This window comes from Primulina eburnea, chromosome 1 (assembly GCF_022965805.1).
Source record: "Primulina eburnea isolate SZY01 chromosome 1, ASM2296580v1, whole genome shotgun sequence".
Taxonomy (NCBI): Eukaryota; Viridiplantae; Streptophyta; class Magnoliopsida; order Lamiales; family Gesneriaceae; genus Primulina; species Primulina eburnea.
In genome coordinates this window covers 63,647,199-63,662,998 of record NC_133101.1, presented here as the reverse complement: position 1 = coordinate 63,662,998, position 15,800 = coordinate 63,647,199, and the positions used below count along the sequence as shown (strand labels likewise).

General features: G+C 36.4%; 3 protein-coding genes across 20 annotated transcripts; 1 reads left to right on the top strand and 2 right to left on the bottom strand.

Moving 5' to 3' along the window:
- The first annotated feature begins 1,558 nt into the window (after window positions 1-1,558).
- LOC140840400 (NAD kinase 2, chloroplastic-like) lies at window positions 1,559-7,880 on the top strand. The gene is given in 9 exon segments (XM_073207605.1): window positions 1,559-1,941; window positions 2,331-3,447; window positions 3,450-4,261; window positions 5,088-5,209; window positions 5,350-5,491; window positions 5,580-5,804; window positions 6,042-6,130; window positions 6,619-6,706; window positions 7,265-7,880. Coding segments are annotated over 9 exon segments (3,045 nt in total). The 5' UTR covers window positions 1,559-1,695; the 3' UTR covers window positions 7,469-7,880.
- Window positions 7,881-7,933: 53 nt separating this feature from the next.
- On the bottom strand, window positions 7,934-10,196 carry LOC140840409 (uncharacterized). Its single transcript, XM_073207614.1, has 3 exons — window positions 9,643-10,196; window positions 9,127-9,228; window positions 7,934-8,625 (listed from the first exon to the last, which is right to left on the bottom strand). The coding sequence occupies exons 1-3, from the start codon at window positions 9,649-9,651 to the stop codon at window positions 8,155-8,157; spliced, it is 582 nt and encodes a 193-aa protein (XP_073063715.1). The 5' UTR covers window positions 9,652-10,196; the 3' UTR covers window positions 7,934-8,154.
- A 435-nt stretch (window positions 10,197-10,631) lies between these two features.
- Window positions 10,632-15,278, bottom strand: LOC140840274 (protein EMBRYO SAC DEVELOPMENT ARREST 30-like). Of its 18 annotated transcripts, none has more exons than XR_012119878.1 (9): window positions 14,991-15,278; window positions 14,503-14,719; window positions 14,205-14,412; window positions 13,850-13,920; window positions 13,683-13,771; window positions 13,347-13,590; window positions 12,735-12,847; window positions 11,279-11,746; window positions 10,632-11,088 (listed from the first exon to the last, which is right to left on the bottom strand). XR_012119878.1 is itself a non-coding variant. In XM_073207578.1 (9 exons), exons 2-8 carry the CDS (start codon window positions 14,665-14,667, stop codon window positions 11,013-11,015), a joined length of 966 nt encoding a protein of 321 aa, XP_073063679.1. In that variant the 5' UTR covers window positions 14,668-14,719; window positions 14,991-15,278; the 3' UTR covers window positions 10,640-10,911; window positions 10,987-11,012. The 18 variants fall into 18 exon arrangements, 11 of the variants coding, with proteins under 11 accessions (XP_073063679.1, XP_073063688.1, XP_073063690.1 ...); XR_012119879.1 differs by having other exon boundaries at window positions 10,632-11,082; XM_073207578.1 differs by lacking the exon at window positions 11,279-11,746 and having other exon boundaries at window positions 10,640-10,911; window positions 10,987-11,088.
- Window positions 15,279-15,800: the final 522 nt, after the last annotated feature.

The window sequence follows — 15,800 nt, the reverse complement described above, 5'->3', positions numbered from 1 at the left end:
ACAAATAAAATGGTAAAATAGTAAGTTCAAAATATCTTATTTGAGTTAAGTACATTATCAATGACTATATTAAATCAACATAGAAATGACTTAAAAAACTTCATTAAAATGATAAATTATGAAACAAATAAAAGGGTAAGCTCACAATTCAAACTCGTATATTTATAATAGTATTATAGTATTATATATGAATAAAAGTGAGTGAAAGAGGCAATAAAATAAATAATTGGTCAATGGATTAACTAATTACTGAAGAGGCAAAATGTAATTGGTCAACAGATTAATTAACTAATTAAAGAACATTAATTAACTAATTAAAGAGGAAGAAGACAAAGTGTCACTGGGTACAATTTTAATGAGAGAAATTAATGAGGACAATTGAGTAAAATCTGAGGACAATTGAGTAAAATCACAATTCAATTCGTATATTTATATAGATATAGATATAGATAATAGTATTATAGTATTATATATGAATAAAAGTGAGTGAAAGAGGCAATAAAATAAATAATTGGTCAACGGATTAACTAATTACTGAGGAGGCAAAATGTAATTGGTCAACAGATTAATTAACTAATTAAAGAACATTAATTAACTAATTAAAGAGGAGGAAGACAAAGTGTCACTGGGTACAATTTTAATGAGGAAAATTAATGAGGACAATTGAATAAAATCTGAAGACAATTGAATAAAATCACAATTCAATTCGTATATTTATATAGATATAGATAGATTATAAAAACAAAACAAACGATGTTTGGATGTTTTGTTTGCTGGAGAGATATCTATATGTGATACTTGAGGTTTATATGTTTTGTACTTTTGTTTTGCTCAAGAGATAATATGTAGCTAAAAACTTGTGTGAGACGGACTCACGAGTCATATTTGTGAGACGGATTTTTTATTTGGGTCATCCATGAAAAAATATTATTTTTTATGCTAAGAGTATTACTTTTTATTATGAATATCGGTAGGGTTGATCCGTCTCACAGATTAAGATCCGTGAGAGGTCTTACATGAAACCCAATCTAATATTTATAGGTGATATTTGAGGTTTGTGAGTTAGAGGGAAGTGTTTTGTATATTTTTTTTATATAATATATAAAGTGTCGAAAATAGCTGTTTGACCATTTATTTTAATATTATTTAGAGTCGGTCTCTTGTGAGACGGTCTCACGAATCTTTATCTGTGAGACGGGTCAACCCTACCGATATTCACAATAAAAAATATACTCTTAGCATAAAAAGCAATATTTTTCATGGATGATCCAAATAAGATATCTGTCTCATAAAATACGACCCGTGAGACCGTCTCACACAAGTTTTTGTCTATTATTTGAGAGACCAAAATATCCCTATTAATTTTATAATATCTGAGATTATTATTCTAATTCCGATTTTTTCAAGCTTTCCAGATGAATCCAAGAAAATAAACTAAAATTTTTATGTTATCTAATTATTATTTTAATGGTAAATTATTATTTTCCTTTCCCCTTAATTGTTTTCTATTTTAATTATTATAGTTTATTTATTCCTATTTTTCAGCGTCCCACAAAATGTTTCTCCTGTATATATCCATATCAAGAAAATTCAGAACACATTTTCTCACTGAAGTGCTTATTGTTTTTAAATTTAGATCATGATTATGCGAAGTCCCCTTTATATGTTAAAAATATTTGTTTCTTTGATGGTGGCATGGCGTTTGTAGCTTCATTCATATCTTGTTTTAATAGTAGTTATAATTGCTTTTGCCATTTCAATATGAGCCGCGCAGTTGGGTGGCGACCTTTTGGTTGTGGTTGTGCAAAGATTTCCGGACCCGGATTCGGGGTTTTGTTGCAGAAAACGAAGAAGGCTTGGTTGGAACGGCGTCGTATTAATCTTGTAGTTCGCTCTCAACTCTCCAGTTCCTTGTCTCTGAACATTGGTTTGGACTCTCAGGTCAATTTAAGTAATTTTCTATTTTTAAATTATCTTTTTAGTCTATTATTGATAGCAAAGTATAAAAAAACAATCTTTATATGTACGGGTGAGGTTTTGGAATTTTGAGTTCGTAATTTGGAATTTGAGTTGAAAAATCTTCGTTGGCTTACAATGATTGCCTATATCATTTTGCAATCTAAATTTCATAAATGAATATTATTGTAATATATCACCACATCCTTCATCCTTGGTCGGGCTGTTGTGTCAGCAGCTAAGTTTAGTTTAATTATGTTGATGTGGACTTCAAAAAATAGATGTTGAATTTGAATATCTGTTCTAAGGTGAAGCAGGATGATTTTATTATTCTGTACCATAATTGACTTATCCTTCTTACCAATTTGATGAAGAGTGTTGGTCCCCGTGATCGTGATTCTACACATCTGCCATGGGTTGGACCGCTCCCTGGGGATATTGCAGAAGTTGAGGCTTATTGCCGGATCTTTAGAGCTGCAGAAAGGTTTCATAATGCTTTAATGGATGCCTTATGCAATCCACTGACTGGGGAACGCAGTGTTTCATATGACATGCCATTGGAGGATAAACCATTGTTGGAAAATAAAATTGTTTCGGTTCTTGGTTGCATGGTATGTCTCCTAAATAAAGGAAGGGAGGATGTTCTCTTGGGGCGTTCATCGATAATCAATTCATTTCGGGATGTGGAGAAAGGTGTAATGGACGATAGCCTTCCTCCACTCGCTAATTTTCGGTCTGAGATGAAAAGTTATTGTGAGAGTTTGCATGTTGCCCTTGAAAATTATTTGACACCTGGTGATAGTCGGGGTTTAAATGTTTGGAGAAAACTACAAAGGCTGAAAAGTGTGTGTTACGATGTTGGATTTCCCCGAGAGGATGATCAACCTTGCCATACATTGCATGCGAATTGGGGACCCGTTTATTTGTCCACCTTGAAAGCAGAAGTGCAACCAGAAAACTTGGAGGTTGCGTTTTGGAAGGGTAGCCAGGTGACGGAGGAAAGTTTAAAGTGGCTTCTAGATAATGGATTCAGAAAAATCATAGATCTTAGGGCAGAGATTGTGAAGGATAGTTTCTATGAAACAGTTTTGGAGGAAGCTATTTCTTCTGGGAAGATTGAACTGGTTAAACTTCCAGTTGAAGTTGGTACTATACCTTCGCTGGAGCAAATTGTGCAGTTTGCTTTATTAGTTTCAGATTCAGGCAAAAAGCCCATATATGTCCATAGTAAGGAAGGGAGACGGAGGACGTCGTCTATGATTTCTAGATGGAGTCAGTACATGGATCGAATTACCTCTTATAATCAACAAGTCATTAGTACCAACGTTCCAGTCCAAGATACTCGAGGTGTTGAAGATTCCAAGGTCTCATTGAGCTATGAAGAAGGTGAATCTTCTGATGAGGGAACAGGGTCATTTCCCAAAAAATCTGGGGAATCTTTTTTGCCCTTGGAAGTATTGAATGGTAGAGACCCTCGTGCCTCAGAAAATAAATTAAAGAGAATAAACGAGCCCATGATACCCCACCAAATAATCAGGACACATTAATACAAACTTTTAATGGTGAAACAGAATCATCGGTAAACTTCTGTGTGAGCCCGCTAGAGTCTCAATTACCTCCACATGATATATTCTCCAAAGCAGAGATGTCTAAATTTTTCAGGAATTGTAAAGTTTCACCTGGAATGTACTTTACTTACGAAAGGAAAAGATTGGATATGCTTTCTGCATTAAGATATAAATACAATGGGTCACTCTCAAAGACAGAAGCAAACTCTAGAACCAGTCTCAGTGAAGAAAACACTGTGAATGGGTCACTTGGAAGCATGACATCTTTGAACCAACTGATTGTACCTTTTAGTAATGGTTCATATAATGATGTCAGCATCTTCACCTCGGCACCTCCTCCTGATGGAGCCAACAGGGATAAAGTGCATAGCTTGAGTAAAGATTATGATTCTAGAACCCCTAGAACGGAACTAAATAAGTGTGTAAGCTCTATGGTAAATACTGGAGAGCGTAGGGTTGAAAGTTACCTCTATTCAGATGGTGACAACTTGGATATGCTTGAAGGAAATATGCGTGTGTCAGCAACCGGTGTCGTGAGATTGCAGTCAAGAAAGAAAGCAGAGATGTTTTTGGTCCGAACAAATGGATTTTCTTGCACGAGAGAGAAAGTAACAGAATCTTCATTAGTATTCACTCATCCTAGCACACAGCAGCAAATGCTTTTGTGGAAATCTACTCCAAAGACTGTATTATTATTAAAGAAACTTGACCAAGAACTCATGGAAGAAGCTAAAGAGGTAGCTAATCATTTTGGCACAGAAGCTTTGCGATCAGCACACGATCTTTTCTATTGATAAATACATAGCATGTGTTACATTCCATGAACAGGAGAAACATGCTCTTATTTTGACCTTTAATGGGCATCTAAAAGAACAAACTTAAGACTCTGATTCTAATTAAGAATGTTAAATAATTCTTCTACTGTAGAAAAAATTGAGGACTTGCATGTATTTTAGAAAATGGATCACATGTATGCACGATGATTGTTTTAAATATGAGTTAGTGATGTGCAAATTAGAAGGAATGGGTTAGAAAGTTACCAAGTTGCACCTCGAATAATGGCCATATTTACCTATAAAGAAAAGATCTGGTTATAAGCATCTGAATTTGATTGCGTGTTTTATCGGATTGTACAAAACTGGCGTACTATGGGTTTTTGTGGAGACATCATGGCATATTTTCATACACATCTTATTCTGATTCCATTTACCTGAGTTCTGTATTTAAAATATCTGGTAATATCTAGTTTTGTGTAAGCTTTTTCTATTTCATATAATGCAAAAGAACAAAATTTTAGTTTGAACCAAATATAATTTCGTCAAAAAAATTCAGCCCATTTTTTTATAAAAAAAAAAGCTAGAAAGATCTCATGTACTTTGATACAAGCCTTGTAAATGATCTTGTTTATATTGTTTTATTTCTCAGGGGTTTTGCAATTTTTATGGCTTACTTTCTTGAATATTAATGCTGAAACTTTTCATGTTCTCTTACTACTAAAGTCATTAATTTATCCATTTCCTTAGGTTTCCATATTTACTTTGTATTCACGTGTTTTTACTCCAGGCTGCCTCTTTCTTGTATCACCAAGAGAAGATGAATGTTCTTGTTGAACCTGAAGTACACGACGTTTTTGCCAGAATTCCAGGTTTTGGCTTCGTTCAGACTTTTTACAGTCAAGATACGAGGTGCGCAAACTTTGATCCATTTCTTTAATTCTGGTTAGCTCCTTTTTTCATTAAAAAAATATTGTTGTCTGAAGAACATTATTCATTTTTTTACTAGAGATATGTAATGTTTTCTCCATTGTTCATATTGGCTACTGCAGTGACCTTCATGACAGGGTAGATTTAGTAGCTTGCTTGGGAGGCGATGGGGTCATACTACATGCATTGAACTTATTTAAAGGTCCTGTTCCTCCAGTTGTTTCATTTAATCTTGGATCCCTTGGGTTTCTAACTTCCCATACTGTATGTCCCTTTCCTCAACCTTCAATTATACGGTGCTAAACTACTTGCACAACCTTTTCTTGACTGTTTTTGTAATTTGTATCCACAGTTTGATGATTTTAAGAATGATTTGCGGCAAGTTATCCATGGGAACGACACAGTTGATGGGGTTTACATAACTCTTAGATTGCGGCTCCACTGTGAAATATTTCGAAATGGGAAAGCAATGCCCGGAAAGGTATTTGATGTCCTCAATGAAGTTGTGGTTGATCGTGGGTCTAATCCATACCTCTCAAAAATCGAGTGTTATGAACACGACCACCTCATAACTAAGGTAAAGTGGTTAGTAATTCCTGAGGTTTTGGTCCTGCTCACTGTTATACTATGCTATCTTTCTGCCTAGGTTGGTACTGTTGTGATCGATAAATGTAAAGTTGGTGCATTAGGTCTTTAAGCAGTATCACTGCTACAGATATAATCTATTTAATAAAAAAGTACATTAACGAATTGTAAGACTTTGATTCTTAGGAGGTACTTTTCAGCCTGACAGACTTTATCATTTCCTGGACAGGTACAAGGTGATGGAGTTATAGTGGCCACTCCTACTGGAAGTACAGCTTATTCCACAGCTGCAGGAGGTTCCATGTTAAGTTTCCATGGGTATGATGCAATGATTGAGAGCTTCATGAGTGGCCGCTCGAACATCGAAGCAAACTATTTTGTATGGATAATTAAGTTACAATAGAAGATGGATCCTCCCACTTGCTTCACTTCAAGCATAAACTCAATTTTAGAATATTGCTTGTAATTCTTAAATTTTGGTGAAAGAAAGTAAAAACTCTCAAGTATGAAGTTCCTCTGAGAATTTCACAGGACTATGAAAATTACTAGTGTTACAAATCTATGGTTGTTAATTAGATTTTTATGATCTAATATTGATGTTTAAGGATAATCCTCTCTGAGTGTGCTCTTTAGAATGGAATCATATAAAATCATGTGGTATTTAGAAAATTGGATATGAATTCCAATTTTTTGTTATATTTCCTTGATTGAAATTATTGAGGGAATTAAATAGTGGTCTTAGTGCAGTTGATCTTGTGTCATGTATGAGGAAAAATATTTGTAACGGTGACTATCCCTTCATGCAGGTACATCCAAATGTTCCCTGCATGCTTTTTACACCAATTTGCCCACTCTCTCTCTCATTCAGACCCGTCATCCTTCCAGGAGTTGAAGGTATATGTTTCTTCAATTACCAGACATTCCTTAGTTTATGTTATTCATGTGTTCTATTAAGGATTCTATATCATTTTCAGCAGTACGTTCATAGTTACCCAAGTTTTGGTCCAGCACACCATCTTGATTTTGTAGCACCAAAAGTCTAATGTATAAACATCATTTGCAACATGATTTGTCGAGTTTGTTTTCCCTTCTTCACATTATTGTTGAGGCTCAGATCTAAAACTAGTCTGGTAATTGCTGCCTCGAATATCATCTTTCTAAGATATGACAAGTGAAATGGAGGAGAGACTGGGAAAATCCCATATGATATGACACAACGTCTTTAGAAGTCACACTGCATGTTGAGGCAAAGTTGCGTCTTCCTCTCCAGGACTTCAGGGTCTCCTAGAAATGGTTCGATTTCGAACTCTGTTTGAACTTAATGGCTTGGAAGACCTGGATATTCAATGTTTCTATCAACAATAATCTAGAAATAATCTGATCATTGATGTCTGGATGAGGCGTCTCATGTTATGGTTCAATAATTATCATTTCTGTCTTTCACGGGTGCAGATTCCGGAGGATGCACGAAGCAATGCTTGGGTATCGATTGATGGGAAGAGAAGGCAACAGCTATCAAGGGGAGATTCAGTTAGAATATCTATGAGCCAACATCCACTTCCTACCGTAAATAAGTCTGACCAAACAGGCGATTGGTTTCGAAGCTTAATTCGTTGCTTGAACTGGAACGAACGACTGGACCAAAAAGCCCTTTAAACAACATACGACACAATACTTCTTTGGGTTTATATTAGCGTACAGATCATAGTTGAAAAGATTATAGATTGCTCTTCAGAAAGAGCATTATGATTATTATTATTTTTTTAATAGTTTACCCGCGATGATTGACGTGGCTTAATAGAAACCTCGAGGTCTAGCCTGAACTTGCTAACCAGAAGTCAACCCAAAGCCTGGGATCCATACCGAGCTTGAAACCTTGGCTCTTATGTACTTCCCGCTTTGGACATACTGTTCCAAAATAGTTGTCCATCTCGCGTATCGGTGAGTTGTATATATTTTTATATTTTTATTAGAACTGGTTTTCAGCACCCTCAGTTTCTGGAATGCTTCCCAAACACAAACTCTGGATAATATAGCAGTCGGCCGCATTTCCATTTTCATATAAAAAGTATCCCGCATGCTGGCAAAACTAATGTTACTCTGCACGATATATGGATATCCGCAAGCATAACTAATATTGAGCCATAAAAACCTATTGCAATGGCAAAAAAAAAATCCATACATATAAACCCGAAATGACACCGTAAAAACTTACATTAGTGATTAATCACCAAAAATTATCATTCAAGAAAAAACACGGTACTAACAAAATGAAAACTAAGGTAGGGAAGACCAGCCTCCGGACTAACTCGAAACACAGTATTCTATTTCAGTCAACCATGTCAATTCGGCTGCTCAAACTTTGAAGGTGCTAGTTGGAGGTTTGATTTAGTGACCGGGGCGGTCATCGGCTTGTGGTGTTTGTGCCTTTCCCCCGCCTGTGGAGGCACCTTCTCAGGGAGGAGCTCACATTCGACCACCTCTGAGTCAGGCTTTCTTTTTACTTTCTTTTTTGGTAATATATCAATTGGCCCAGAATCAACAGAATTTCTGCTGGAGTTGCCCTTCGCTTTTTCTTGCCTTGCTTTGTTCACATCCTGTATGTTTCCAGAGGAAACTGGTGCACATGTAGCAGGATGAGCTACAGCAGCATTGAGGTTTGACTTGCTTGTCGAAGTTGCAGAATGGTCACGAGAATCTATTGAGATTTTTTCTTGAAGATGGGATATCTGAGTCATGTTGGTACCTTCTCCTCGAGTGACATCTTCTGTTTTTGGTGTCAAGACCTTCGTCTTCTTGCTTTTCTCTTGATCCTAAGCAACAATGAAAGAAAGAGCAAGCAAGGTGAGGAAAAAGAAAATAAAACAAGCAATGACACTCCTGTAAAAAGTGAGATGATGAAAAGAAATATGGGACTCTGAACTCTGAAGGCATTATGACATTTTAAACATCTATTAGTCACACCTTCAAGCACCACAAGCACATTATACTCGCATAAGATTATAAAATTCACAATGCAATATCTAGAAATGTCATGCATTGGAAACAAGGAACAGATTCAATCAGCTGGATATTAATCGTATTCAAAATATGAGGTATGTTTTCCTAGGTGCCAAATATTTAAGTAAAACTGTTTTCATGAGCTGCAATCATATTTTGCACAAGCTCAAAAGTGACGTGAGATATTACAAGTATAGTTGACAATGCATTTAAGATAAACATGCAAAGAAACAACATGCACTGCAGCCACGTACAAAATAAGTAACAATTGCAAAGGCCATTCCTCATTATCTGACACCATATAAAATGCATACCTTTCTCCGGTTGTTCAGTGCCCTCCTCCTATCTTTTGCTCTAGATATTGCACGTTTAACTCCCTCGGTATCCATGACTCCACTAGGCCACAATGTTGCAAGCTACAGTACATATATAAATATATTTTTTACTAACTTGGCATTTATGTTGGGAGATGAATGGTATTCTGATCAGCCAAGGAAACAAGTAACTCAACAAATAAATGGAAGAGAGCTAAAAGGATCAGTTACAGGACCCAAAAGTAACTCAAAGAAAAAATGATAAGAGAGTGGAAATTATCCATGTCAACTCTATCCATAAGCCTGACATTCTGGGGAACATATTCAAATGTTTAACCCAAAAATTCATAATAAAACTTAAGAAACGATCTAATTATGTGAGATTAACATTAAAAAATTCAATTTAAATCCAAAACACAAAGTAACATAAAATAAAACACAAGCCGACGCGACAACTAGCACTAAAGAGGATTCAATGAAATTAATCAGCATTAATATAACCGAACTACAACATACCGCATACATGCGCTCAATTCTCTCTATCACATTGTTCAAACGGTTGGAGCCAGCCTGCGCTTGCGAATCTTTGGCTTCATTCTCAGCGACCGTACCCTTCGAAGAAGAAGCCTCTGAAGACGGCGGCAATGGTGCCTGTGAAGTGGGCTGCTGGGCCTCCGAAGACGGGCCCACGATTGACAGGTCGGTCCCATTGGGCTGTTGGAAGTAGCCTCTTTAAGGAGTTTTTTCCACGAAACTATCGTGGTTTCACCCGGCCTCAATTCCACCCGGAAACGGAGGCGGCCTCCGGCGGATTCGAATGAGGATGCGGGTTTGGACCTGGAACCCGATTCGGATCCGGCCCTACCGCCTTCCACCATTGAAATTAGGTTTTGTATGTTGTATGCGGAGGCTATAACGGGTATCTCTATCAGTGAACTAAAGAATTTCGTTTCACGAATTGGGAATTTGGAAAAACCCTAGAGTGGTGCTGATCCTTGAGTGAAGGGAAGGGAAAAAGGGGGAATTTTGCTTTATTTTTGCGCTTCCCGGTAACCGTTGTACCTATTATTGGTACGAGGAACAGTTGGAGGACTGATATTGATATTTATATTTCTTTTTTTGTTAATATATATATTGGAATTCATATTTTACACAAAATTGCTTATAACTTCGATTTCCTCGTTACTTTCGTTGTATTTCAATTAACAAAAGTCCAATTTTTTAGATATACATTTTATTTATTGTAAGGAGATTAGTTTCTCTTAACTTTTGCATTTGAATTGGGAGGACATTATTTTTATTTAAATTCAACTTTTTTTTTTTGAATAAAACAAGGCATTATATTACTAAACCACCAAATCACACTTTACAAAGGTCTAAGAAATAAAGGACAAATTTTTTTAATATATAATTTATACATTCTCCTTTCCACAATCCAGAAGAAGCAAGAATATGTGATGTTTGTTTGCATATCTTATATAATGTCTTATCGAAAGATGTGAATGCCGTAAAAAAAATTGTCAAATACAAGCTACTATAAACTCTTTAGGTGCCAATGATTAAGATTGATTAATAGAATGAACAACATTGTTTGTATTTGTCTCGACAATGACTGTGTCACTATTGCAAATCTGCCGAGAATGAAACGTGCTCTAACAATCATTAACTCGGCCACAAAACTTGAATGTAGACCTTTAAGACACTACACTTGAGCGAACAAAATCACACCTATTTCATCATGGGCGATCACTCTCATTCCATAGAAGTTTGAGCCTCCAATGATCGCTGCATCAACATTGATTTTAACAAAAACCCGGTGGTGGAGCACACCAGCAAATCACTGGAGGAGGAGTTACAAACATGGATAGAGAGTTAACCTGGCAAGCCTACGAAATTTGAAATGAGGTAACAGCAGATGCGATGTTCTTAATCCGCAGGTTCGGGTAACAACGAGTTCTGAAACTAAATTAAAATCAAAGAATCATCGAAACGAATACATCTGCATTCCATGTTCAACTCGTTTAAACAGCTAAAAAATCTTGGGAAAATTTGATACCGCTTGAATTTTCTGTGGAAAAAAGGGGAAAGAAGAAATTTTTATCTTCTATACGTTGAGATACCATTAACGAACCCTACAAAAATTGCAACGTGCCTGTAGAAAATATATGCAAGCTGCTGCCCTCATGAGCTAAAAATCCCGAGACAAAGTATTCATCTGGCAATCTTGTGCTGGAAATCCATGGCAAAGTATCGGGTGTATGTATCTAAACACAATCCTAATCGTCAGGATCCATTTCCTCGTCCTGCTCTGATGTGAGGACAGAGACGGGTTTGTTATTTTGGTTGGATTCCAGAGGTCCTAAATCCACGTCATCTTCTGGCGTTTCAGACTCATCAGCACTGTCATCTTGTGATTCAATGCTGTTTAGACCTTGATCCAATCCTTTGGGGCACTCGTCCTGCCCCTGATACAGAATTTGGAGATTACTGCCCTTTCTTGAATGAACAATCTCAGTATTCTTGAGAGTTGCACATGAGCATTCAGGGATGGGGTGAGAAAGGAAAGACGTTGGTCTTGATAGAAGAAACTCCCGCATGATGCCACACCATGCATGATTTTCTAGAATGTGTATATATAAATTAATTTTACTACAATCATTTGCAAACTGCAAACACCAAGGAACTTGAAATTTGATTCCAAATTTAGACTTGCTGGATTTTTAAAAAACAAAACAAAATCACCGAGGAAGCATCTGTGAACAGAGAGGGGATGACCGCCGCAGGACTTGTGTTGCCATGATGGGAAAAAAAGAAGAAAGGGAACTGTTGAGCAATTGAATTGCAGTGAGAAGCAAAAGAAAGAAAAAAGATTGTGCTATGCGTTAATCGATTAAGAGTTGGGGGTTGTGGGTCATTGGCTTGGTTTATGAGGGTGACCATGGTTTATTTTTTCAAGCAGAAACAACCATTTTGGGCTTCTATTTTCCTCACTGGGCCTTTTGTATGACTTAAGCCCATCAACAACACCTCCAGCAATTCCAGCCTACTTCGAAATGACTGCTAGTCTTCGATTTGAAAAATTACTAAGAAAAAAATCTCCAAATCCTTTCACCAAAGCACCAAATTGACATTTTCTAATTAAAGATATCTTTTCTCACAGCATCAATGGCCTTCCACATGTCGGCTCCTGCTATTTTCATGAGAGATTAATTGTGGTCTTACTGCTTTTGCGAGACAAGTAAAACAATGAAGAGTCAGTTTCCAAAATTTTGTTAGGCGCTGAACACGGAATTATCCAGTTTGATGCATTCTGCATAATTTGTTATAACTTATAAATTTATCGAAGTTCTAACCAGGGTGTGAAATCAAGTGATGTAACTCTCCATGCACTATTAGTAGAATACATCCATATACAGTATTTCAACAGTTTTGTAATGTGTGTACCAACATTCTGCGCATTGTAGTTCATTAAATAAAACAAATGGAAACAGATTCCCTTAGTTTCTCGTAACTAATAAACCTTAATTTAATAAAAACAGACCTTTGCCACCATAAATCATGATCACAAAGCGAGGAAAAAAACCATTGAAAGCAATCACACAACTCACCTCTGCACAATCTGGTTCCCAACTTCAACAATTTCTTCACGGAAATGAAGTGCATGATATGCAACTCGACATCTTAGACTTTGATACTCAACCAAGCTTGAGGGAAGGATTGACTACGAAGAAACAGAGAGAGAGAAAATTCCTATTGTAATCAGAGAGAAGGCAAGGTCATAGTGAAGCATCAAAGAACAGGAAACCACCATTATCACCTCTACGAAATGCTGATGGTATCATTAACAGCATAACAATGATTGTACTGCCCTGGATATAAATGACAATTTTTTTAGGCATTTATTGTCACCATCTCTCAACATAATGACCCAAACTAGATAACATACTGGTTCTGGTTACATCAAACTGACCCTTTATCTAGGGTACTGAAGATAGCATCAGTTTTCCATAACTGTGCATCAAATAAATTTTGTAGTTACACTCTTTAGTCTTTTTATTAGCTCAGATTTAGCGAGTAGCTAAAATCTTAAGTCCAATAGCCAACGTTCATTGGAGGAGCTTTAAAGTCTTATCAATCTGTATATCAGTACCTACGAACGTGATCAAGGTCTCTAAAACCATATTCATCTATAGATGAAGATAAATAGAGAGGATGTGTACCTGTAGGCATCCTCCATCAGTAAGTATCAATCCAATGACCTTAGCACTCTTTAATTTTGGTAAAACATCCTGCAGATAATAATTGGGAGAAGACAACCTTTTGGGTTTAAAAATTGGATATTGCTTGCGCTTCCTGGTCTCCATCAAGTCATGAGGTAGGTTTCTTGCAATAATCACATCATTTGCTAGGACTGATATGAATTGTTCCTCATTGTAAAGATATGAAAAACTCCTGAACTTGGAACTGCCACCAATATATTTAATGCCACTTAGAATTCATACAAGCACAATGTAGTGTTTTTATTCATCCACCTTCATTTCAAACTTAGTAAAAACCTGATTCCTTTTGATTGAGTACTTCCTTGAATCTCCGGGATGACAAGAGTAGCATTTAAAAGCCTGGAAATTGCGACCAGATCACAGATCTAGCAAATTACCAGCCCATTAGGAACTTCGCATTGAAAAAGAGATGAAGATTTTTTAGAAGAGAATGCGGAGATTACTGAGGCTTTAATCTTCTCAAAGTCACCGTGAACTTTAGCATATATGAAACCATTGTTCTGCTCATGTGGAACTGAAACAGGGAAGAAATCAGTTTCCACTAAGTATCAGAGTAGGGTGGGATTAAGGCAAGTTTTAGAGGGGTCTCATTAAATCAACAAAGTGAAACAAATCCCCCCGGTACTTTCATTCTTTTAAAAGGTAATAAATTTTCATTATGAGCTCACACCAGTAAATGTAATGAATGCACTTTCGGATGAAAGGCCATTGTGCGCAACATTATATCCAAAAACAGTGATTTCAAGCCCAAAAAATTTGAAAAAGAAACAAATTATCAAAATGGGAAAAATGGATTACGTTGAGAAACAGACGCAGAGAGAACATGGTTGTCCGTTAGTGGTGACATATTGGATATCAGGCTCTGAAATACTGTAAGAGAAGTGGCAATTCCCAATAGAAACATGTACGGGAAATTACAAGGATATGGCATACTTCTCGTATTTGCATAAGGCTGCAAGGCCTCCATAGCTTTCACCTTACCCCACAGCTTCCTATATCCAGCACCCTTGAGAAGCATCCAACAAAATTATCCACACGACTTGTCACGCAAATTTTTTAATCTGAATTGGTAAAGCAAGCCAATTCATAAATTTACCTTTCTTCCAGGTTTTTCGGGGTAATTCAAATCCTCGGTAAAGGCCGCAATGGAGCTATACTGCAACATACTGGCGCTGGACTTGGCAAGAAATAAGTGCGCCAACAAGGACATAAATGATAATACTAGTCCACCCAGGGCCGCCCATTTTATTTTGGATTTCATTATAACCCTTAAAGGCAGCCAAATTTGATCTTTGCTTCCAGCTTCCGCTACCCTACGAATTTGTATTCAGGGGGAAAAATTATATAAACCATAATCCCACAGCATAAATGTTAAACCGAAGCTCCAAAGGTAATACGACTATTTAATTCACTCAACTCCTTCAACAATCGCACACACAACACAGCAATTCCGCTAGTATCATCAGTTAGAATCGATTTTGAAGACAAATATAGTCAAAATAGTAACAGAAAAATTCATAAAGATTGAACTAACAGAAAAATGTAAACAAACTGCAGTAACAGGAAAGTGAGAATGTTACTGACAGAATGGATCAAACAACACCATGAGACTGGAGCCTCCCCAACAAATTATCCACTGTGGCGCAAATTAGTGGCGCTGGGTTCATCACCAGATCAGGGATCGGCTAATTCGACTCGGCAGTCGACGCACCTACACATCGATTAGCGTAAGGTATTGAATATAAAAGCAAATTGGGCTTCTCCGAAATCACGAAACCTTTTTCTGTGTGAAATCAACTCTTTTGTTGGATTGATGCCAAAAAAAATTCCCTCTCCTATAATTCTTTGTTATCATGTATTACAAAGTGGAAAACGAGGAAAACGGGGTCACGGAAGAGTTTATTAAAAAACGGAGTGAATGTAATTTATTTTTTTATTTTTTGTTTAAAATTTGTTTAAAAACTAATTTTTTTATTAGTGTATTTTAAATTTATTATATATATAATAAAATTTATAATTTAATTAAATAAAAAAACTTACTTTACTCAATTTTTTCATCTTTTTCGACTCAATTTTAGATCTCATTTCATTTTTTATCTTCACAAAAAATCTTTTTCTTCTCAATCTTCCATCCTTTCATTTTTTGACTAACAATTAACCACGAGTCTACAAGTTATTGATCTGCAACAAATCCAACAAAAAAACCACATATTTATAAGAAATTTATTTTGAGATATGAGATTTATTGTATCTCGTCAGTGTTCACGACCCAAGATGAAGAACTTCACCTTGGATCATGAAGCCAAGGGTCATGAAACACGGCTTTCACGACCCTGGGCGGTGAAGTACAAGTCTTCACGACCCATGGGTCGTGTGGTGGGTCGTGAAGACAAG